The 23678-nt window shown below is 39.5% G+C and overlaps 2 protein-coding genes across 5 annotated transcripts in view; both read right to left on the bottom strand.

Annotated features, from left to right (window-relative positions):
- Window positions 1-7476: 7476 nt before the first annotated feature.
- The window catches only part of ptpdc1a (protein tyrosine phosphatase domain containing 1a), a 34872-nt gene continuing 18670 nt past the window's right edge, over window positions 7477-23678 (bottom strand). Inside the window, exons 11-12 of the transcript XR_003297806.1 lie at window positions 10812-10816; window positions 7477-7488 (exon numbers count right to left, since the gene is read on the bottom strand). The gene's annotated coding sequence lies outside the window, so the exon portion shown is untranslated. The remainder of the gene's footprint in view (window positions 7489-10811; window positions 10817-23678) is intronic.
- On the bottom strand, window positions 9039-22846 carry wnt7aa (wingless-type MMTV integration site family, member 7Aa). 4 transcript variants are annotated; one of them, XR_003297808.1, is made up of 5 exons: window positions 18483-19543; window positions 17984-18210; window positions 16035-16306; window positions 9524-10738; window positions 9040-9278 (listed from the first exon to the last, which is right to left on the bottom strand). XR_003297808.1 is itself a non-coding variant. In XM_026344632.1 (4 exons), exons 1-4 carry the CDS (start codon window positions 22802-22804, stop codon window positions 10259-10261), a joined length of 990 nt encoding a protein of 329 aa, XP_026200417.1. In that variant the 5' UTR covers window positions 22805-22846; the 3' UTR covers window positions 9039-10258. The 4 variants fall into 4 exon arrangements, 2 of the variants coding, with proteins under 2 accessions (XP_026200417.1, XP_026200415.1); XR_003297807.1 differs by having other exon boundaries at window positions 9502-10738; XM_026344632.1 differs by lacking the exon at window positions 18483-19543 and adding an exon at window positions 22794-22846 and having other exon boundaries at window positions 9039-10738.

Genomic DNA, 23678 nt, shown 5'->3' on the forward strand with positions numbered 1-23678 from the left:
AAGCTGCCTGTCAATCACGGCAGGAAACAAAAGAGGCCTGGGACCTCCAGCACGGCTTCATGTCTCGCTGTTTAACCACAGCACATCTCCATGACGCCTCAGTGCCAGTGGCAGGAGATCTCTCCTGCTCCACACATTGATCTCTGGAAAAAACAAGATGGAAGAAGCAGGTAGCTGGCATGACTGCAACATTAGAAACCCATATAATCCTTTAAATATGGAGGTCTGTGTGGTATTTACAAAATGTGTTTTTGTCACGAATATCATGAGAACATTGTATCTGCCTTGTGACACCTTCACTCAGGTAGGATTAGCAGAGAAATGAAACGAGTGTAAAGTGGATGTTGTTCAAGACCCTAGGTAGGATTGGACTTTATCAAGTCTTTCTGAAAGGAATGGTTCAGGTTTTGTAAAGCTGGTCTTATAACAATATCGATGTCCTCATAACCTGACACAGCAGCTCTTGGTCACACACTCTGATGTCAGGATTACACATTGTATGATGAAGCACATACACTCCCCTCCAAAAGTATTGGAACAGTGAGGCCAGGTCCTTTATTTTTGCTGTAGACTGAAGATGAGACAGAAATGAGACAAAAGATCAACATTTCAGCTTTTATTTCCAGGTGTTTACGTCTGGATCCAATACACAACTTCAAAGATTTGAACCGTTCCATTTTTCATGTGAGCAAAAGTATTGGAACAGATTTAAGACAGACTTAAAATAGATTAAAGTTAATATGACTTAATACTTAGTTGCAAATCCTTTGCTTTTAATAACTACATCAAACATGTGACCCAATCACCCAATGACCAAACTTTTGCATTCTTCTTTTGTGATGCTTTTCCAGACTTTTACTGGGTGAAAGAGTTATTATTTTGCAGCTTAATGAGGGATCTCCCAATAAGTTACATCTTTCTTTAAATTGCAGACATAATGTTCATGTAGACCTCTTTAGGGTCTATCTCTACAGCTCTCACGATGTTTCTGGCATCAACTGGTGTTGTCTTCTATAGTCTACCCGTTGTTACTTAGTACACCATGGGTTTCTTTCTTCTTCAGAAAATTGAAAATGGTTGTACTGGCTATGGCCAATGTTTATGCAATAGGACACAAACATTTTCTGAAACTAAGCGTAGACATTCAGTGCTTTTTATTGTCTAAATAATCAATAATAAGGACATACCAGGGCAACAAAAGATACCTGTCAGTGACATTTTCCAATAGTTTTGCTCAAATGAATAATGTGTGGGTTCAAACAAGTTGTGTATCAGATTCAGACGTAAAACACCTGGAAATGAAAGCTGAAATGTTGATCTCATGTCATATTCAACTTATGATTGATAATGATGATTATTAATGGAACTGTCTCTTTGCAAATGATGTATTTATGTCCAATCAATAAATTCTAACAAGCCAAGGTCTATGACTTTTAGTCTTGCAGGAATGAGTGTAATATTTTTTTTTTTTTGTCCACCTCATTTACTGTTGTTTGAATGTTCTCCTGTAAAATACAACTTTACACTATGTTTGTAGCCAGTCATGTGAAGCTAAGGAAGCAGTCATGTTTAAGGCTAAAATCAACATTTATCCTAACTCTAACCATGTTCATTTGGTGCCTAAATCTAACCAAGCTATATTTGTATCTACCTCCAACCAAATTACCTGGTTTGCATACACAGTTGATGTCCAATGTTTTTGACCATTAGTGTGAAAATAAACGTATAGTGGCTGCCATTTTGGCACCTAATGCCAAAAGGGTTGCAATTTTAATCTACATATGGACATAAGAGTATTAGCTTAGGATAGAATAGAGAAGTCTGGTGTCACCAATAGCATCACAGGTGTCACTGTGCTGTTTGGTATCATGGTGTGTACCGCACTCAACATGGACCACAGAAAACTAAGGAGAGAGCTGTCTCAGGAGATTATAAAAAAAGATAAACATGTTAAAGGTAAAGGCTGTAAGACCATCTCCAAGCAGCTTGATGTTCCTGTGACTACAGGATAAATATTACAGGACTGTAGCTGACCTCCCCTGGGGGATGGCCGCAGAGGACAGTCAATGACCAATTGAAGAGACAGATAATACAAATGGTAACCAAAGAGCTCAGAAAAACTTCCAAAGACATTAAAGGTGAAATCCAAGTTCAAGGTCCATCAGCATCAGATCACACCATCAGTCACTGTTTGAGCCAAAGTGGACTGAATGGAAGATGACAGAGGAGGACTTCACTGATGAAAACTATTCATAAAAAAGTGAAGGTTCTGGGAGAATGTTGGCACAAGTCCCATCAGCTCTATTTTCAGAGATGCAAAAATACAACAAACATACAAAGAAAACAACACTGTACCTACTGGGAAGCATGGCAGAGGCTTGGTTATGTTCTAGAGCTGTTTTGCTAAACAGTGTCTAAAATCAGTGCGGGGTACAATGAAATCTCAAGACTACCAAGGTATTCTAAAGCAAAACATGTCAGAAAGCTTGGTCACAGTCACAGGTCATGGTCCTTCAACAGGATAATGACCCAAAACACAGCTAAAAACACCCAAATATGGCTAAGAACAAATCATTGAACTATTCTGAAGTGGACTTAAATGGATCTAAATCACATTGAACATCTGTGGAAGGAGCTGAAACAGGCAGTCTAGAGAAGGTATCCTTCAAAACTGAGACAGCTGAAGCAGTTTGCTCATGAGGAGTGGACCAAAATACCTGTTGACAGGTGCAGAAGTCTCATTGAGAGTTACAGAAATCTCTTGCTTGCAGTGATTTGCTCAAAAGGTTGTGCAACAAAATATTAAGTTAAGGGTACCATCATTTTTGTCCAGGCCAGTTTCATTAGTTAGTTTTTTAAAAACCTTCTGCTGAACCACAACTCAAAAGCTATGATGATTTTTATCTATTATTACAGTCAGTTTTAATTTATTTCAGTGACCTTTGTGGGTGTTTCTATAAATTACATCCACACCTGTATCTGCTTGATGATACAAAATAGAATTACATTTCTTTATAATTTGTTGAACCTGCCCTTTAAACTGTGCAATAACATCAAATGAAGTTCATGCAAAACAACTTCAAAAACAATTTTATTGCATTTGCTCCCCAGATGAGACCATTTCAGCAAAGAAAACATTTTACAACCAGGCAGCTAAGGTTTAGCTGGGGGCTGTTAATTTATCATTATCTGGCATGCCTCAACCTATTGTAACCAAAAAATAACACATCATTCACTCAATCACTTCTGAGCCAAATTCTGATTTACTGTAGATGCAGTGTTTAAAGTAGGCTACGTGATATGAGGTGTTTGATTTATGCATCCTTCAATTAAAATCCTCATAACACCCTTTGGTTTTCCAAAGTATGTGTACCTTGTCTCTGGCTCATTCCTCGACTTCGACGTCATTGTTGGCAGATGGGGTTCCTGTTTGGACTGCGATTGGCCCTCGATCTCAAGGCAGTGCAATAATGATAGTTATTAAGTAGACCCTGTCTTAAATAATCAACATTCTGACAAAGACTCTCTCCGTCTACAAGCCAAGCATGAAAACCTTCCTGCACCAGCCTGTCAGTTTCTCATGCTGAGAGACCCCAGTCTGAAAAATAACACAGAATTTCTGTAACAAAGAATTAACCTTTGCAAAAATGAAATATATATCTTGGAGGGTCTGAGAGCTCTCACATGCACAGCATCAGAAAAAGATGACAGGCCGTCATTGTAATAAATGCTCATGAGGTAGACCCGTGGTCATAAATCTTGCTGTACCACCTCAGTGCAGGTGTTCACAGGTGCACTGCGTGCACAAAAACACAGGGAGGGTGGCACCGGCAGTTCCAGAGCCCTTAAACAAGCAGAGGCATTAAACACTGGGAACCTTGGCAGTGACGCACTTGTGTTTATAGGAAAAACACCATGAAGCAGTGCTTCGGTGATCTGCTGTTGGCATGGCTTTTGTGAGAGAGGTCTGTGGAGGATGACTCAGTGTCCTTTGAATTATCATTGAGTTCTCCCTTTGTAGTCTGTTTTTGTCATTTATAGAAAGGGCACCATTTAATTTGACATAGCATTAAAGAGGATGTATAAGGCACAGTATAAGGAAGGAAATCTGATTATGTGATGTGACCCCTGTGACCCCTGAATTCTGCATCAATTTGTACCAGGCAGCTAAAAATGAACTGCTACCAAATGATAGTTTTCTTCACCCTATCACAACAGAAAGGTTTGTTAGTTGATTGGGTATTTATTTTGCCATTCAAATAAATTCGAAAACAGAAATATTTTTCAAAACACTATACAGATGTGGAGATTTGCTATATTTCAGTTTCTTTCTCTTTTTTTGCCAAAACATTATAGGTAAGGTGTCAGAAACACAAAAGGTAAACTTTTATTTTATTTATAATTGTAAATAAAATAAAAGTTTCACACACTTCCCACTTGCCATTTCGATGCAGATACAAAAGGTTTAAGACACATGATTGTGTGAGACTTTGTGTGTAGTAACAAAACCATCCTGCACAGTACTTATCTTTTACCTACCCTACATAACCCTAACCAACATGTCTTGTGCATTAGGTCAGTCAAACTGTGATGGTGAGGTGGTCTAACAGGCATCAGTCAAGTGAGAAGCGTCATTATGGGAGTGTTGGGTTTTCTATAAAATTCAATACATACATATACAATTATACTTTGTAAGGTCTTAAACCTTACACTGTAAAGTGCCTTGAGATGACTTCTGTTGTGATTTGGTGCTATACAAATAAAATTGAATTGAACTGGATAATGCTTCAGTGTGGGATGAGAACCTGTCATGTATTACATCTCAGAACATGGCCTGAGTTTGACCCAGTTGAGTTTTTTCAATGTTTTCCCAGTATGTTGTGCTCTCATGGAACCCTTATGCTGAAGAAGACTTAAAGGCTGAAACGTCAGTCTCCTGAACCTAAACACCACTTCAACATGTATGCCTCAACCCAATGCAAACCCTTTGAGTCCCATGTTCAGTTTGGGTACACACCCTCTACACACCAGGGCAAAGGTGGCTTATAAGGTGCTTTTAAAACCATAATTCCAAAACAAATTGTACATATAGTTTTTGGTGCAGATGCTCTGACACTTTTTCCACAAAGTAGGTGATCCATTGATCCAGTCGATGTGATACACTGGAGATGTCTTAAATCAGGGGTGTCAAACGTACGGCCCGGGGGCCGGAACCGGCCCGCCAAGGGGTTCAGTCTGGCCCGCGGAATAAATCTGAAAGTGAAAAAATGCAATGAGACATGAAGTAGGATTTCTGAAAAATAAACTATTCCTAAATTGTTCGCTAGGGGCGCTAGGGTGTTTTAGAAGAAGAAAAAGACGAAACAATTCTGAGATAGACACAGCTAATGTTCAGTAATTACTACCATACATCTCCTTACTACATCTACTTACTACATCTACTTACTACATCTACTTACTATATCTACTTACTACATCTACTTACTACATCTACTTACTATATCTACTTACTACATCTACTTACTACATCTACTTACTATATCTACTTACTATATCTACTTACTACATCTACTTACTACATCTACTTACTACATCTACTTACTATATCTACTTACTTTTGTACTCGCCTTCGCACCCTCATTAGCCAAAATGTCTTTCTCAAAAAGGAGAAAACTTCACTACAAAAGAGTTTGGTCATAAAGTTTATGTATGTATTTTTTATGTGTGTTTCATGTATAAATCTTATATTTACAGGCCAGGTGGTTACTTTCTATTATACATTTAAAATGGCCACCACTTAAGTTTGTAAGATGTGGGGGGGTCAATTTAAGTTTTGAGAATTATTACACATGTAGAATAAAAATAATTCCTATATGTTAAGTTAATTTAATGTTGAAGTGCAATAGGCTACCATATTTTCAAATCTAATTACCTGTGACTTTTGTGTTTTGTGCCTTTTGTACAATCACTGTGATCAGTTGTAATGCACACATGTAAATGATAAACTGAAGCAAACTGCACGTTTTTCTTGAGAAATGTGACTTTCTTCGTAACGTGTTTTGTAATGGGATAGTTTATTAAATAAAAAAAATATCCTAATGTAATTGTACTTCTTTCCACTAAAACAAAGGGGAAAACATGAATTTATTGTTATTTATAGCTATGATGAGCTTGCTTCGATTTTAATGGTCCGGCCCACTTGACATCAAATTATACTGTATGTGGTCCCTGAACTAAAATGAGTTTGACACCCCTGTCTTAAATCATCAAATCATCTCACCAAAAAATCTATTCTTTTGCTTTTCTGTAACTTTCATCATGCTTATCATGCTTTTCCTCAGCAGCATTACACCTGCTATCATTGAGTTGTATAGTAGATGTGTAATTTCCACTTGTCTTTTCTTACATCTTGATGTAGATGGCCGCCCACCTTGAGCCTGGTTCTGCTGGAAGTTTCTTCCGTTAAAGGAAGTTTTTCATCTCTTAGTGTTTGTTCAAGTGGGATTGTTAGGTTTTCTATATAATTATACAGTTACATTTTGTAAGCTCTTAAACCTTACACTGTACAGTGCCTTGAGATGGCACTATATAAACTGAATTGAAAAATTGAATTATTCATTAGTCTATTCTATTTTTATTATTAATGTATAAACTATATATTGTATGAAGCTCAGGTGAGATTTCTCAGCTACTGTTTCCAATATCAAAAAATATGCAAAAAACATTACTCTAATTAATAGTATAGAATGTATAAAGCATTAGTAAAAGACATTAACGTTATGATTTATGAGGCCTTTTTAATGCATGCATCAATAAAAAATAGAGCCAATGCTACATACATAAAGAGGTAGTCTTGTTAGTGAAACAGAGAAATAAATGTAAGATTGATAATGATACTGTGTAAATCAATGATAAAATAACAGATTATAATCATGTCTGCTTTTGTGTGTGTTTCTGTCAGTGGATTTAATATTGACAGAACTGCTTGGAAGCTACATCCCTGTGAGATGTGAATAGAAAAGTAACAAGCCAGTGCTGTGTGAGATAATGTTATAGAGTTCTCAGTGACAGAGACTTGGTGTTTCTCTAACCAAGACTATTTGGCCAGCTGCCTTTTGAAGGCGTCACTATTAAGGCAAAGTTTAGCTGAGGAATGTTTTGTGTCAATTATTCTGGGAGTTTAGACCTTTTCTATTGCTCAGATTGAAATCCTTCTTGACATCATCCCCTTGCAATTATTAAGTCCCCCTCCCCACATTCTTCTCAATTGCCATGTCCATGAAATAAACAGCATCCAAATTTTATCTGGGTTTTGAACGGTTACCATTTTGTTAATGGGCAGTCTGGCCTCTAGATGAGATGAGGAGCATTTTTGGGGGGCACGCTGTGGTTGTTGTAGCAACGATGTCAATGAATGAATGAAGCAGATGTCAGAGTAATCCATCAGCCAGCAGCTCCACACTCCCAATTCTCGCTGAGGTACACACACTGCTGTGACGCCTTCTGCAACGCGACCTTGATTCACTATGATCTGCTCCCCAAAAAGTTGAAAAGGTGCACTACAAAAACACAAAATTCCTCCCTGTTAAGTCTGAGAGAAATGTTTTTATTAATAACCAAAGGTTTTTTGTTTTATATTTTATTGTTAGGGCTAGGTATCAAACCTTAATGAGTACAGATTGAAATGTGTCCATAGAATCAAGCATCCAGGGTTGGGGTTGAGTTTGTTCTTCTGAATATTTCATAGTCTAAATTAAAGCTTGTGTATTTAAAATAATACACAAGTTTTAATTTAGACTATGAAATATTTTTTAATAGTTTTTTTTTTTTGATATGGAAACTCTAGATTTAAATTTCAGCATATCATGCCTGATATCCAATGTCTAGGATTTATCTCTGCTTGCAGACCTTGCATGTCAGCTATATTCCCCCTCAATTTTGGTAATCTTTCTGTGTTTGTCTGTCCATAAGGTATAAAATGCCAAAAATGTATAAAAGAAATCTGACGTAGCCCTAAATAAGATTTGAGTAGGCACTATATAGCTACTGTAAGAAGACTGGTTAACTTCACAGAGAGCTGAAATAAAACCGTAACATCCAGGTTCTACTTCTGAGCTAATGCGTCAAAATGAATAAATACATGGTGAACAATATGCCATGAGGTTCAATGCTGTCTAAATGAATGGAACTGTGGGGGTTCGCATTAATTTAACATTTATGTATTTCATTTTTATTCATGGTTATTGTTTTCAGTTTTATGTTAATTTTTATTTTAAGCATCCATTAACAACTGTGGAATCACTTAAAGGTTAAACGTTAACAGCTCAACAAAAGCTAGCAGTTAACAACTTGTGCAATGGCTGAAACACTGGTGGAAAAGAGGGGAGAATAGTGCAAACGTTGCAAAGACTACAGCTAAAAATATGAAATACAGAGGAAAAGACTGTGGCCATAAATATTGGTATTATTAATAGCACACACCATAGTTGTACCATGCTCTAAATTCAGCATAGCAGGTTTGAAAACTAACAAATTTACTGTTTAACTTTGTAAAAATTTAAGTGGTTAAACTGTAATAGTGCAAGCTAAAGATTAGACTAATACTAGTTTATCCTAAAATACGGACAATAAATTCCAAAAACATGTTTGTTTGTTGTTGTTGTTTGTTGCTTTTAGAAAGATAAATGAAGAAATCCTCCACAGGAGAACACACAGAAGCTAACGTTCATGGAGCCATAGATATATACACCTAGATGGGCTTCTGAAAGGCGTCGTGGCTGGTTTTGAAATGAAATGATAATAAAAGAAATGGTTTACCTGGTTATCAGGTAAAGAAAATACCCCTAATAACTATCTATAGTTTTATTTTATAATAGATATGCAGCAATGTCACTAATGTTTGTAATGTTAAGGAATGCTTGAATAGAAGTGTTTCATGACTGCTATGAGTGTAATTTATGTCTGAATTGAAACGTTAGCGTTTATGTTTGAATTGCTACTGGACCACATATGATAAGATAACAAAAAAAAAAAAAAAAAAAAAAAAAACGGTTGTGACCAAGTTAGGAAGATTTTAATTGTGGATAAACTCCTGCCTCCGTACACAGACATACACTAAGAGGTTCATATTCCCCGTCAGAAGTTGACGAATCAACACCGAAGCACAGAAGCAGGTCAGGCGTGTGAGCATGGAGGTGTATATGGAGCAGCAGCCAGCCTGGGGTTGACAGAACTTTGGCTCTCCGCATGCACAGTAGCAACATAAGGCGAGGTGTTGGCTGCAATAGGTGACAAATCACAATAATGCATATTTCACTATGACATTATTATTATTATTATTATAATTTCCTGCTGAGGAACAAGGCACATTTTAAACCAGTGGTTCAGTGGGTCATTTCCTTTTGCTAAACTCAGTAACTGAACAGTTAAAAATACCAAAGAAATATATCTTACAAATAGAAAATAAATAAAAGAAATATTTGTATAAAAATAATCTCTTACAAAATATATTCTATCAACCAACATTGAGGGAAATTTATGCCTGGCAGCTTGCGTTTGCTTGTGGTGGTGACAGCTTGGCTTGAAGAATTGATAACTGCTCAGTCACAAACTCCATAACTTTCCAGACAACTAGCAGCAAACTGGAGGGGAAAGGGGACAAAAACAAGTCGAAAACAAATACTATCATACTGTGCCTGGATCAGTAGTTTAATGTTCTTCTGCTAGGCTTAATGCACATTAGCTTCAGGCTCTCAAATCAGTCAAGTTCAGTTCTGATCGTTTCAGGTTTCAGCTCCAGTGTTTAAGTGGTTTTTAAGTGCACTTGAATATTTTTACTAAAATACCAGTAAGTAAAATTCTACCAGATTTAGTTGACAATGAATTTTCAAAATGATCAGTAGTTTTCTCACTGAATAAATTATTAGTCCTAAAGAAAAAAAAAGACATCACTTTTTGAGGAGGGTCATGCCAATAGACCAGTATGGCCTGCAGTCAAGCCTGGGGCATGAAATGGCGTTTGACTTAAAACATTAAAACAAAAAAAAGTATGAGCTCGTAGGTTGAATCCAGTGTGATAGATATACATTTGTATCCGCATTATCAACAAAGTCAGTGGTGGTTGCTGTGATTGCTGTTATATCAGGACAGTCAGTCACTTCACACAGTCCCCGAGAACCCTTATTCTGAAATACATTAACACGCATGCACGCACATGCACAGTCCATTGGAGCTGTCAGTAGATGTTCAATAAATATATCTATTTACACGTATACACCTCTGTCCTCTCACTGCAGGTGTTGCATTTCACATAGCAGCACCACAGGAACTTGCAGTTGCACTGCCAAACACGCGAGTACTGGTGCGTGTTATATCCCCGACCGCAGCACATCAGGTCACAGCTGTTGGGCTGCTGGGCTGTTTTGTTGCACAGACGACCCTGCGTTCCCATGCTGCCGGTCAGAGGGTCAGCCTCGCAGTAGTTTGGCGATCTCTCAATGTAGACTAGCTCTGTGTCCATGGGCTTCCGGAAAGAATGTGGTTTCTTGATCTTTAGGAACGTGGGGCGCTTGTTGCGGCTGGCTTGAACTGGCTCCACGTGAACAGCCTGGTTGTACTTGTCCTTGAGGATGTATCCTAGCTGACGGAACTTGGGCAGTGTTGTCCAGCAGGTTTTGGTGGTGCATGATCCAGATACGCCGTGACACTTGCACTCCAGACGCACGCTCTTCTCCAGGACCTAAATGGAGGAGGAAAAGCTCAAATGAGGACAACAAGGACAAATGCAGTCACGTTTGATTGAACTTTTCTACCACACCTTTATAGACTTCAGCCTCTTTAAGGAGGTGTGTAGAATTCAAATGTGTTCTGAGTTTTCAAGAGAAAGGTCTAACATTACATTTTGATTCATAATGAGCAGTTAAGAACCATATGAGTTTGGAGATACTGAGAGAAATCTATACTCATATTGCATGAATAGTTCAACAGGTTGAGACAAATGTTTTCTAGCATTCCAGAGCTCAGAGCTGCTACAGTCACCCTGTGGCTAGTAGCTATGTATGTGACATTCTTTTACAAGGCAGGATCCGCTTCAAAACAAACTCGACAAGGAAAAAAGAAGAAAGTTCTGTAAATAACCTGCATGTTGTGCTTTTAAATATATAGAGCTACGTGAAAGGGTTTATTTTGGTCTTTATAGCAGGATGATTACACAAGGGGCTTAAAAAGGCTTCACTACTTTTACACATCACGTTTTAGTTACAGGTCTCAGTCTGTGACTATAATGTAATTCTATTGTCTTCTTTGACTTTGTCAAGTCACTGAGAAAATAACTCTAATAATGTCTGAGTGGTGTCATCTCCAACATAAAGTTTTCCTACAGATCTCCGGATGTTACATGACCCTTTCTGTTCATGCCACCATACTGGCTGGTACAGTATTAGTGAATCTGAATGGCTGTAGTGGGGATTTCAAGCCATCAAAATTTACTGCACACTTTAATTCCAAATACACTGAACTCTATGTTGAAAAACTCAGTAGTTAAAACATTTCTGACTCTTTCAATGCCCCTGGAATGTTATTTAGACATATTAAAACTGCCAGAATTGATAGCAATATGGATCTGCAGCTCCAGCTTGTGCCTCTATCACCTCTCTATATGGTCCCAAATGGTAGACCAACAATACATGGCAAAAATCTAAATCTGTGAAGTCATTTGACAACACTCCCCCAAACTCTGGAGGTACTTCCTAAATCCCCATAGACTCCTTTTACTGCCAGATCCTGTAATTTAATTATCTGGTCCGCTTGTCGGCAGTGAATTAACGTTTTACTATTTACACAGTCTAAAGTTACAACCAGGTGTACAAGGGGAGAGACAATATGTTTTATCAGCAGCATCTATAATCGGATTAATGTCATCACATTCATTTTTTCCATCAAAAAGACAGTAAAGCCTAATATAACTTCTACATAACAACTCAGACTGTGACTGATGCTGCTGCTGCTGCTGCTTGTGACTTTAAATGAAGCCTTTGAAAGGCACCGCCTCATACATGAAATGATGCTCATATGACATAACTAGGGTCTACCATCTCTTTAATAGGATCTCTTTAATGGAATGGCTTGTCAAATGGTCAATATCACTAAATATTTGGACCCATTTGGTCCAATAACATTTAGAAGCCATTTGATTTCATTATTTTTACCAATCAAGGAATTCAGAGGGCTCAGACACACAAGCCCTTAACTGGCTTAACTGCAGTGGGACTCTGATGATGAGTCGACTAGTTGTCAGTTGGGGTTTGCAGAAAACTGTGTGTTTCAAGCTGGAGGACTTAAGAATTTACTACTACTATTAATAAGAAAACTTAAATCGGATTTTTTCTTGACTTTGTTAACTATGTTAATGCTGCATAAGTAAACTCAGCACTGCTGGTTTCAGTACATGACCAGCTTTTATAGGAAGCACAGCTAATGAAGTGCTTCCACTGCATTTGGGTACATTAGTTGTTAATTAATTAAGAAAAAATAAAAAGAATGGTTAGAAGAACACTAATTAATAATGTGCCAATTCTATTTCTCACATCCAATGTTTTTTGCATATGAACCAAAATTCAAGCTCACTACATATTGTTGGTGTGTGTGTGTGTGTGTGTGTGTGTGTGTGTGTGTGTGTGTGTGTGTGTGTGTGTGTCAAATATTTTTCATGTCTGTGTTTCCATGGCACTATAGAGGAATCGCTAGTATTCAGGTACAGGTAGTATTCAGGGGCGGTCTTCAGGGGGCAGAGGGGTCGCACCTGCTCTCCCTACTGTAGGGTTTGTTCCCCAGGTGCCCCCCCTTACCAAAACCTCTGTCACCACTTTGCCATCTGCCACTTGTAGTGTGACCAGAAAATGTTTCTGTGTGAATCTCTAAAACTGATCCGTAAACGGTGGATTCATTTATGAGCTCTTGTGGTGACTAACGAGGGGGTCAAATGTCACGGAGACCTTTAAAGGGAGCACACTGGCATTGGTGAAAGGCCTTTTCAGGGTTAGGCTGGAACCTTTTGGTGCGTTTGGCAAAGCAGGCGTAGGTATTCTCTGTGTGCCTCAGGCTGAATGACATCAGCTTAGCCTCCTTCCTCCTGACTGAGTGGGAACCCTCGCTTGCATTAGACCAGCATCACCCTGCTTTTTAATTATTCCACTCTGATGTGGCCTCAGACTTTCTGGAGTCTCATGGGGTAATTGTCAAAATCCTTGGATGCATACAGCTTAGTGCGGTCATGCCCCAGAGACCTGACAAACATATAATTCATGGAGTTCAGTGAAGTAAGATGCCAACCTAGCTGCCATTGTTTGTCTAGCACATCCCCTGTAAGCCACCTGTGGCACCTTTTACACTATTGTCGATTCTTCTCAAGACATATACAGATCAGAAACACACTCCAAATACTCACTGACATCAGCTCCAATTAAACAACACATTTGCTCCAATCATTACAGCAGTCTAGTGGAAAAAGCTAATTTGATATTTACTCACTGTATCAAACTCACATTCTGGCTGATGCAAGTAGATAAAGAGAGCAACAAGACAAAGACAGACAGAGAATAGCGAGCTCCTTTTGACCACACAACCTGTCCAAATCTTAAAAAATATGTGGTGGAAAGTGATTTATTTAGACTCCTACAGGCCACTTTGTGTTAGTTTCCTTTTTAGGCGAAGTTGACAAGGAGGCATCACTCTATTTTCCGATCTCTAAGGACTACGACTGCTGTCTGCTGATTTTTGTCCTGCTCACGTGCTTTTGTAAAACACTGATTAGAAACCCAGTTATACTTCTACACTGCAGAGAAATCTGCCTTCTCCAAGAGAAGTTTTAGCTGAGGAAATCAGGTTTTTCAAATCCCCTACCCAGATTGTGAAAATCAGATTTGCTGTTGGGAGTTTACTTAGGAAATCCCACAGTATGCAGGTTACTTAAGTGCATGTAGACACAAGGACTGTGACAGACATGAAATCTAAGTAAGTAAAATCACTTCTCAGCTTTTACATGTACAGTCCTGTAAATACAGATTTGTATGTATCTTCCTCTAATGGAAGTGGAAGACATTAGGTCATTTAGACAAAGAGAAATGAGACGTGATGAGATGAGATGAGACAATATTTTGTGTCACCTTGACTTTACAATAGCATTGTAAGTACTGTTAGATAAGTATGATAGCAGCTCTGACATTTGCATGTACTTGTACATTATTGCATATTAGCATACTAACATTTGCTATGTGACCAAAGTTGTTTTGTTTGACAAAGTGGAAGTTGTGTTAAGTGATTACCGAGTATTTAAAATTCTAGATGAGGTAGAGGACGTAGATGTTTTACCAACAATCCACTCTGACCAAACCAGACACTTTAAATGGAGAAAAAGGTTTCAGGATTCAGATGTATAGCTTCTCTAGGAACCATCACTGGCTAAACAAATGTCAATCCACCGAACCTTTGTTAGGACATTTCTGTCTGGACAAAGGTGATGCACCAACCACACTGTTGTTCCTCTTACGCTTAGAAAACCTCATCAGCATCAAGTTAGGGATTTATTGATATCATTGAGCTGATATATTAATTAATTGACTAATCAATTATGGAGCCTATAGTCACTTATACACATAGACTTTATTATCCGACAGAGAAGAATGCATGTTAATGCCAATCTTTATCCATGAAAGATGACATCGGCTATGCTATGCTGCTAATCTGCTGTTCATCTGTAAAAGTTGATATTCATGCAGCATAAACTGTAGCCGTGTTCACATTAAACCTATTCTAACCATGTGACTCACTTACAGTGGCAGCTCCTGTATGACTTCATACTGTAAATGCAACAACTGTAATCCTGTAGAATCTTGAATGCAACAGCAGATCTGTGTCCTGCTGTATTCCTGGAGGTTTACTCCTGACATGCCTGTTGGGGATTTTATAATAGATAGCCTTGTTGCAGGTCCACTTTGTCAATGATACTGCAGTTTCTATTGATTTATCATTTGGCTCCCAACTTCTGTCCACTGGTAAACAACATCACAGCGGCTAATGCACTCTCATATCTAGCGGTGCTCGGTTCATAGTGAGGCCTCATAGTGCATCTTGTCAGACACAGTAACCTCTCGACTCAACATCATTTATTTCTCTAAATGACTGCACACTGTTAAACTATACTTGTTTCAACTAAAAAATATCGAGTCGACAAACTTTCAAGTCAATAAATGGAATTCACTTTTCTAACACAACTAAATGTTATTCTGGTTAAATTTTGCATGTTCGCTCAACTTTAGTTTGGTGGATTAAACTTACAAATCTATCAGTCAGTTTTGTAGAAATATTTGTTTTTTGTACCTGTTTCTATCAGTCTTGTTTGATTTAATGTGTAAATATTCTTGGTCACTCTTTACGTAGTTCGGCATGTTAAGCTGTCCACAGTAACTGGTAAACTCTCAGTACGCAGAGGTAGGGACAGAATTCAACCCGGACATTCCTTATGGTTCACGTCTTTTTAACCAGTGAGAAAATAAACCACAGTCACCTGGTGTATTCACTGTATATATTAAGACACACATCAAGTTTCCACTACAAAAAATACCAATATTTGGAGAGCACTACCTCTCAAACCATTCACGCTGTGAAGGTTACTAATACATTTGTCTTTTTTATCAACTCAGTTTAATAAGTTGAGTATACTCTCAGAATTCTGTTCATTTAACTAATCATAACTACATAACATAGGTATGATTTAAATAAAACACGTTGGTGTGTGTTGATCCTCATTTCTCTACCCTGTTTCTAGCTCTCAGCCCGACGTTTTTAAAAACACTCAGAAATATATAGTTTCAACTTTAAAAAGTTAGAAGGTCTCAAACACAAGGCAATAGTACATTTCTTTGGGATTCTGTTCCAGCTGCTGACTAGTGCACTTTTTGAACTCTCAGGACAGCAGCAGGATGGTGTGTGTGGAATTGAGTCAAGTACAGTGTGTGTGTTTCTGGTAACAAACATACCTTGCGCCCCACTTCATTGTTATGTAAATTCATGAGAGTTCTGGCGTTCTGCTTAATTTCCCGCGCATCAACAAACATCTTGGAGAACCCCAGGCCATAGTGGATGTCTGCGGAGCAGCCACCCCACTTCCAGCCCTCCTCCTTGTTGTAGAACCCCTGCTTCTCCTTGTCACAGCCACAGCCGCTCAAGCTGCCCTGAGTGCAGGCTGCAGTGACTGCATGGGCGACCCCGGCAGCGATGATAGCGTAGGTGAATGCGGCCTCCTTACTGCCTGCAATAAAAAGAAAAGACATTTTGAATCACAATTGCCCACAACAGCGTTCACTATTTCAGACTCTGTCAAGCCTCCTTGCATACCTGGCATAGCTGCCTCAAACCAAATCATAAAATACAAGAGCCAAGCCAAGCCCAGTTCATTAATCATGCTCTCTTAAAACAGATAAACTTCAGGAGGGAGCTCTGAAACCTGCAGAACATATAATGGAGCAGTTTAAAAGAGGAGTAAATCCCGTGGAAGGAGGAGGAAGCAGGACGGTTTCATTGTGTTTATGAGTTACGGTCAAAGAATAATTCTGATTTGTGACTAGTCCTTAAATCCAGTGTAGTGTAATTTAACACTTTTCACCAATTAATGTTCATTCAGTGGGAGATAAAGTCATAAATGTTTAGGCATCATTCTGGCTCCTGTCCCAGCTGCCATCACACTGGGATCCACCCTGTGGAGGTGAAACTGACAGCCATGCACAGCCTCCCTACATGGAAGCATTTCCACTCCATAAATCTGAATGCTACGGGCCAGCCGCGTTTTTTTAATTAAAATAAAGATGATTCCTGTTGGAGCACCCGTGGAAAGTGTCCAAAACATGAGTAGAAGCTGCAAATATGTTCCAATAAAGTCATCATCTTTAACAATTAAACCGCAGTAGAAACGTTCAAGGTCATGTGAATGCAGAGATTTATGTGCAGGTGTAGCTTTTGGAGAGCAATTAAAAGGTGGGTTGCAGCATCCCTGGCAACAACAACAATCCTAAATTCAACAGCTGGATAACGATTTCTTTATTTATTTATTTTCGGCAATCTCCATCTATCATTGTGTTTTCTTCAAGCATAGAAAGTGCTGCTACTTCCCTGGAGTTGGGGTCTAAAAACATTGTACATCAAATGTTTGAATGGGCCAAAAGCTGTAGAAGCTGGAGAGAAATGTATAAACCTGGAAGACAGCACTTGTTTGAACATGAAGTATTTTATGGACAGGGTGTTTTAGCCGAGAGAAGATAAAAGGCATGTTACGGAGATGCATTTAGTTCCTACCTCCTACTACCTCGAACTTTACATTATTATCTATGAAACAGAGGAGGTGAAGTCAAGCCAGTGGAAAAGTGAGTGTGTTGAATACGATTCTCAACCTATTTCCGCAGAGTTCTGTCTTTGGAGCCAAACATGGCCTCAAGCCTTATTCCACACACAGGATAAAATCTGAGGCTCATTTTCCCACCGAGAGCAGATGCACTGAGTCTGAGCTTCAGACGCTCCAACATTTGTCAGAGGAGCAGAGGTCGGGTACCTCAGAGGAATCTCTCTTTTTGGACTATTCTTGGACCTTCATGGCTGCGTTTCCGGAGCGAGTTTCAATTCTAGTTCACATGCTTCCAAAAGTAAAGATGAAACATAAATGACTCGTTTCAGCTCTGTGACTATGATCATCGAGATGTTTCACATGCTTCAAATACTGCAGTTTATGGCACTCCCAGTAGAAATGAACGAATATGTGGAGTTTCATAAATCAATACAACTAGTAACAACTACAGTTTGCACACAGAGCATGAAACGAGGTTGAAGTGCAGGTCAGTCACAGATCCTCCCAAAAAACAAGGACACGAAGCTTTTTGCACATGGCTTTACCCTTGGTGCACAACTTGGTAACAATCAGAGTTGCAGTGCCACCTACCCACTTTGAGCTCCTTCCCGAACACGGTCCTCTCTCCCAGGGCCGAGCAGTTCCAGCGTCCGTGCCTGAACTGGAACTGGCACTCGTTAATGCCCATCTGAACTCCCTCTCCGATCACTATGATCGCGTCGGGTCGGCTCTGACAGATAGTCCTCTGACGGGGGGCCAAGCCGGGGATTTTGTTGCAGATGATGCTGGCCCCCAGCGCAACCACCGACGACAGACCCCTGCGGTGAAGGTGAAAGGTTAAAAAAGTGGCATTTTTCCAATGGGAGGTGTGCAGGTGTTTAGCACAGAGCTCTCAATGGAAAGACAGATGACATGAATTGCATTCCTGCACTACATGAACGACCGTGAGCTGATTAACCACGGCTCAACATGACATAAGGGACTTCACTGAGGGGGGGCCCTAGGTTCACTACAGTGTCGACTCTGTCTTAGTGGTTCACATCTCAACAACACATTTGCAGCACTCCTGCAGGACATCCCTTCACCTCACCCGATTTTCAGGTACACTATTCCAAGGCACAGGAAGAAATGGAAACTCCAGCGCCGCGTCTTCCTGCTCATGGTGCTCGGGTCCAGCCGGAGGATCCTCCTCTGCTCTATTTCTCTCTCGAGTCCCGCGGGATCTCCAGGTGTTCCGAGCTGCAGACGTGGACAAAGCTCCTCGGTACAAGCCAGAGTTTGTGGGAATGAGTTTGTCCTGATACCATTTGGTTGGCGTCCGGTGGTGCGAGCCCGTGGTGGAGCATTGGGGCCGTTGTGGTTTTCAGGTGAAGCAGCTCGGCTCCTCAGGGATCTCCACCTTTTCTATCAGGGCGTGTTCTGTGTGGAGGATCTGCCTCTAGCAGCCTGCAGGTACACGCTCCGCTCATCACAGCTGCTACATGTCAGCTCTCAGTCACAGCAGCCTAACCGCGCTCTGACGGACCAACAACCCCCGGTGACTTTATATTGAGCTGGTTTCCAACAATGAACGCCCCTCCCACACTGATGCTGTGCTGCTTGGCAGGTCTGACCCCCACACCGCGTCTCCATCAGCTCATATTTCATCTGATGCGTCTCAATCAAGCAATTACCAACACTGACGGGGGAGATTCGCAGCATGTACCCTCGTGTACTACAGTACAATGAAGTACTTACAAGTTACTTATTACTACGTCTGTGTAGAGCACTACAATACTACTACAATAAGAAGTAGTGCTGCTTTTACTTTGAATCTGACTTCATCCTTCTCTGCACAAGAGTTCAACATTTGAATGAATTGTTCTATGTTTTCAACAGGAATTCTAATATCATGCAGGAAACTGTGGGAAATACAAATATCATAAATAAGAAAATAATAATAAGCTGACTTTATCTTACTGGATAAAGTCTGTATTGGGTTTAGTGTTTCACCAGAACAGCACATCAAAAATGGATGGACAAAGTCGAATCTATGTATATTTATGCAGGTTATTGTTGTAACGATCATATTAAACAGTTTAGATGTCAAAGAACAACATCACCATCTGCTGGAAACCTGCGGAAATACTGTCATTCTGTTCAAAAGTGCATCAAAACCAGTTGTAGCTGCTGCGCTCGTTACCACCAGGTCCAGTACATGCACTGTCAGAGCTCAGGTAAAATCAAACAGCAGCACAAGAGTACAGAACAATACAAGACAGATGCTGCACAGTAGTGTGGTCTGATCAAGTCGGAGAAAAGCAGCTGATAAACAGCAGGTGTGAGGCTTTTGGAGCTCGGGAACAGCAGAGCTCATTCAGTGCTCATCTCCCAGACACCAAACATGCCTCTGGTTTCCTCCCACAGGGTCATGAGCGACTCTCGAGCTGCCCAGTGATGTGGCTGTGTGTCCTGGGTTAACGCTGCCTGCATGTGTGATATTCACAGTATTATGGTGTCTGATCATGTTTCCGTTCAGGAAGTGAAATCATGGACAGACTGAGCTCCACACCTCTAGTATTATTTTTGTACCTGGGAATTGTTTTAGTTTACTTAGAATTCAAGTACATTTTTGAGGTACCTCATATTTTTACTTTACTACTAACAATGACAACATGAAATTTAATGCACTGCTGTTTATTTTATTACCCAACAATGCAAAATTAGCTCCACCTCAAACACATTACATTGCTGTGTACACATTATTGTACCAATAGTAATAGCCAGTATTACCACAATACCAGAAAAAGACAACACACTCAGGAGCCATTCTGCACAATAAAACACTTGTGTATAAATGTACACACTATACACTACACTGATAATTCCATACCTGAAATGCAGTACGTTTACACTGCAGTATAACATCTTTTACTTAAGTACATCATGTGAATTCAGTGAATTCTAATGAAGAGAATACTGCACCAGATTTGTTTTATAAAACAAAAGCAAATGTAAGAAAACATCTTCACAAACATAATAATCATATTAAGCTAATTCTATGTATCCACAACGGTGTCAGAATGTATGTGAAGCTAAAACGCAGTGAAGATGCTTAACAGAGGAGATACTAAAATGTAATTTAAATATGTAATTTTACATAGTGAAGTAATGCTGCTCCTCAGGGAAGGCAATAGATTGTATAGTTATCTCCTAAAAAGGGCAAAATCACTACCCTGCAACTATACAATCTACTACCTCACACTGTGTGAGCAGATCCCAATGAGACACCGCCGTCAGAGAACTGGCTTCAGGATCCAAGCAGGGACAACGGAGATGTGTGTTTGACACTTTGAGAAAGACAGTAGGTTGAATAGTTATCTCCCAGTGCGGGTGTGACCCTAAAACTATACAACCTACTACCTCAACCCACAGTGCAGACAGAGCTGTTTGTTGTGGTGATAAAAACCATCAGGTGATGAGGAGGCTCCAAGACCAAGGCAAAGACCTCAGACTGGGGAGACAGACAAACAGATGGTGAGAAGTTTGATAAATCAAGCAGGGTATTCCAACCTTGGAAACGTACAACTCATGAGTAATGTAACTTCAAACACATCATCAAAACCAACAATACGCAAGCTCGATCAAGGTTCCGTATCGCTTCAGTACCATGGACAGCGACGTGAAATAAACACATTCACATGAGACCCCTAATTCGGTATTGTCTTGAAGCCTCTTGTAGAATAGTTACAGCTGGTTACAGCTGCAGGTGATGCTATACCAACACCACAGTCTGCAGAATAATTTCTTTAAGAACTTCTCTGTCCTTCTCTTAATTCTGCTGTCCTGATCTACTCCTCACTCCTAGATGTTATCGTCGAGGTCTACAGACAGCTCTTCGGATTTGTGTCTTGGTTTTTGTCCTGACATGCTATGTGAAACGTGGGACATTAGACATACAGGTGTGTTCATTTCTGAACTACTTCAAATCAGTTCAATTTGCCTGAGATGAACAGTCAAGTTCATCAGTTCAACATTCTTCTCAAAAAATACTTAAGCAATCAAGATTCACCTGTTCACTGCCAAGGGTCTGGAAAGGTTTATATAAGAGATTTCAGTATTTGTAATGTGCAAAAATATGTTTTCACTGTTACTGTATGCTGTCACGTGTAGACTAAGGAGTAAATACTACAATGTTTTCTATGTTAAGATACATTGTGATATAACATATGAATACTTTCTGAAGCAACAGGCTGATTGAACTTGACATTAAATTAACAATAAAATAAAATAAGGGAAGAAACAGATTCAATATTAGAGTCATCTAATCGTCAAAACTACTTGATCAGTCATCCCACTTTCTAATCAATTAGTTTTGATGTGTGTTTATCTGACCTACTTGGCAACTTGTTTGTTTTCCTAAAAACTTGGTAACTATACATTTTCTCGTGACAGCTGTTTTACACCATTGACACAAGTGTACCACTTGTTTTATTAATTATTTACCAACTAACTGTCTATTAATTGTTTGGCCCATAAGATGTTTAAAACCGTGAGGAAAATCCTCTGTTCATGTTTAACGTAATGTCTTCAAATAACTAATTATGTCTGATCAACACAAATATTTACTTGAGCAATAACATCGTACAGAGAAGAACTACTAACTAGTTAGTGAGCCGAGCACCACCATAACATGACAGGAGGAAGGGGGTCGTGCTTTTCTTTTTAATCCTTGACGCCTGTCTACACCACAATCCTAAATCTAAATCTTCTTAAACCCCTGAGAAAATACGATGTGCTGTGTGTGTTTGAAAAGAAGAACGCATAATCTGATGTAACTACTAACAGACTAGTTCTGCCCTAGAAATATTATTTTTCTTTGTTAATCAGTCATCGTCTTTTACTGGCTAACACTACCAGGGACTCGACGTTATTAGACCAGTAACTCAACTTTAGACAGGAGCTGAGCGAGACGAGGACCTGCAACGTTAACTTACTCCTTCAACGGGCAATGGAAGCTAGCGAGCTAGCTAAGCTAGCTCCAATAATGAGCTAACGTGACTGGGCACTTCACAGCTACAGCAGCTTATTTGGAGATTTTAATCGCAGATAAAGTCGTAGTAAATGCAACAATTAAACACACATTTAAGGGACTCTAGTCATAGCATCGCCCTCCGCTAGCTACAACAGCTAACCACTCCTTCCAACTTGCTAGCTAACCCTATAGAGGTAAGTTAGCGGCTAGCTAGCAACACGTTCCAGCATGGTGGAGCAGAAAAGCAAACGTCCCATAAAAGTGCAGCAGCCTTCTCTTCCGCTGCGCAGCTACACCTTATATTGTTTCAACGTATTTTAAGATTTATATCTATCATTGTGAACGACATATTTGTTTTAAAATGCATGGTTAATGCAGTCTACCCACCTGTCTGCCATGTTGAAATGCTCCTCCACCCTCTAACTGCTTCTTCTTCGTGGTTTGTGTAACGTTAGAGACGCATTACCGCCCCCTGCTGTGCGAGCTGTGCATTACAGCCGTGTCTCTCTTCACAGTGTATGAAGACAGTTTCTGAACTACCAAACTCATCTATAAGCACTAAACAAATTCATTTTAAACTCACTTGAAGTCCAGAATTCAAATTTAGAAGCTGTTATGTTACCTTTCTGATTTAAAATGCCAATTCACTCGAAATCAGCAATCCAGTGTATTATTGATCTATATCTTAACAGACATTACAGTATCATCAGTAATCAGCATGTGATGTAACACAATATGAATCCTGCTAAGTGTCAATGGTTGAGCTGCTGCTGGTGGTGGTGCACTTGTGGTTGAGGAAGGGACTGGTCTCCTGGCACACATTCGATCACTTAAAAACTACTTGAGCATGGTTTAAACCCCACAGCCTACCTGAGCATTGTGGGTGACCACGTGCATCTCATGTTGGCCACAGTCTGCCATCCCAGTGAGTTGGAAACTTTATTGTGTTGTGAAAATTTACTTTTGGCTTCACCACACAGAATAAATGCCTGGAAGTGGATGGATGTGCCTACAGTTTCATGTTTGTTGGATGCGGCTACAACTACAGTAGACTTTTGTTCAAACACAAAAATCTTTTTTCTTCTAAAGCAATAAAACTAAAATCTGTGATTTGTCAATTAGCTTTTGTTTCACAAAAGTATAAAGAAAAGATTTTGTCACAGACTAACTTTAAATTGTGTTTAGTAAATCAAATTAATTAATTTAATCAATAGATGGTGCAAACTTGTTCTATGGTCATCTATGGTCATCTGGCCAGTCCAGATCAGTCTT

Source organism: Anabas testudineus, chromosome 5 (assembly GCF_900324465.2).
Source record: "Anabas testudineus chromosome 5, fAnaTes1.2, whole genome shotgun sequence".
Taxonomy (NCBI): domain Eukaryota; kingdom Metazoa; phylum Chordata; class Actinopteri; order Anabantiformes; family Anabantidae; genus Anabas; species Anabas testudineus.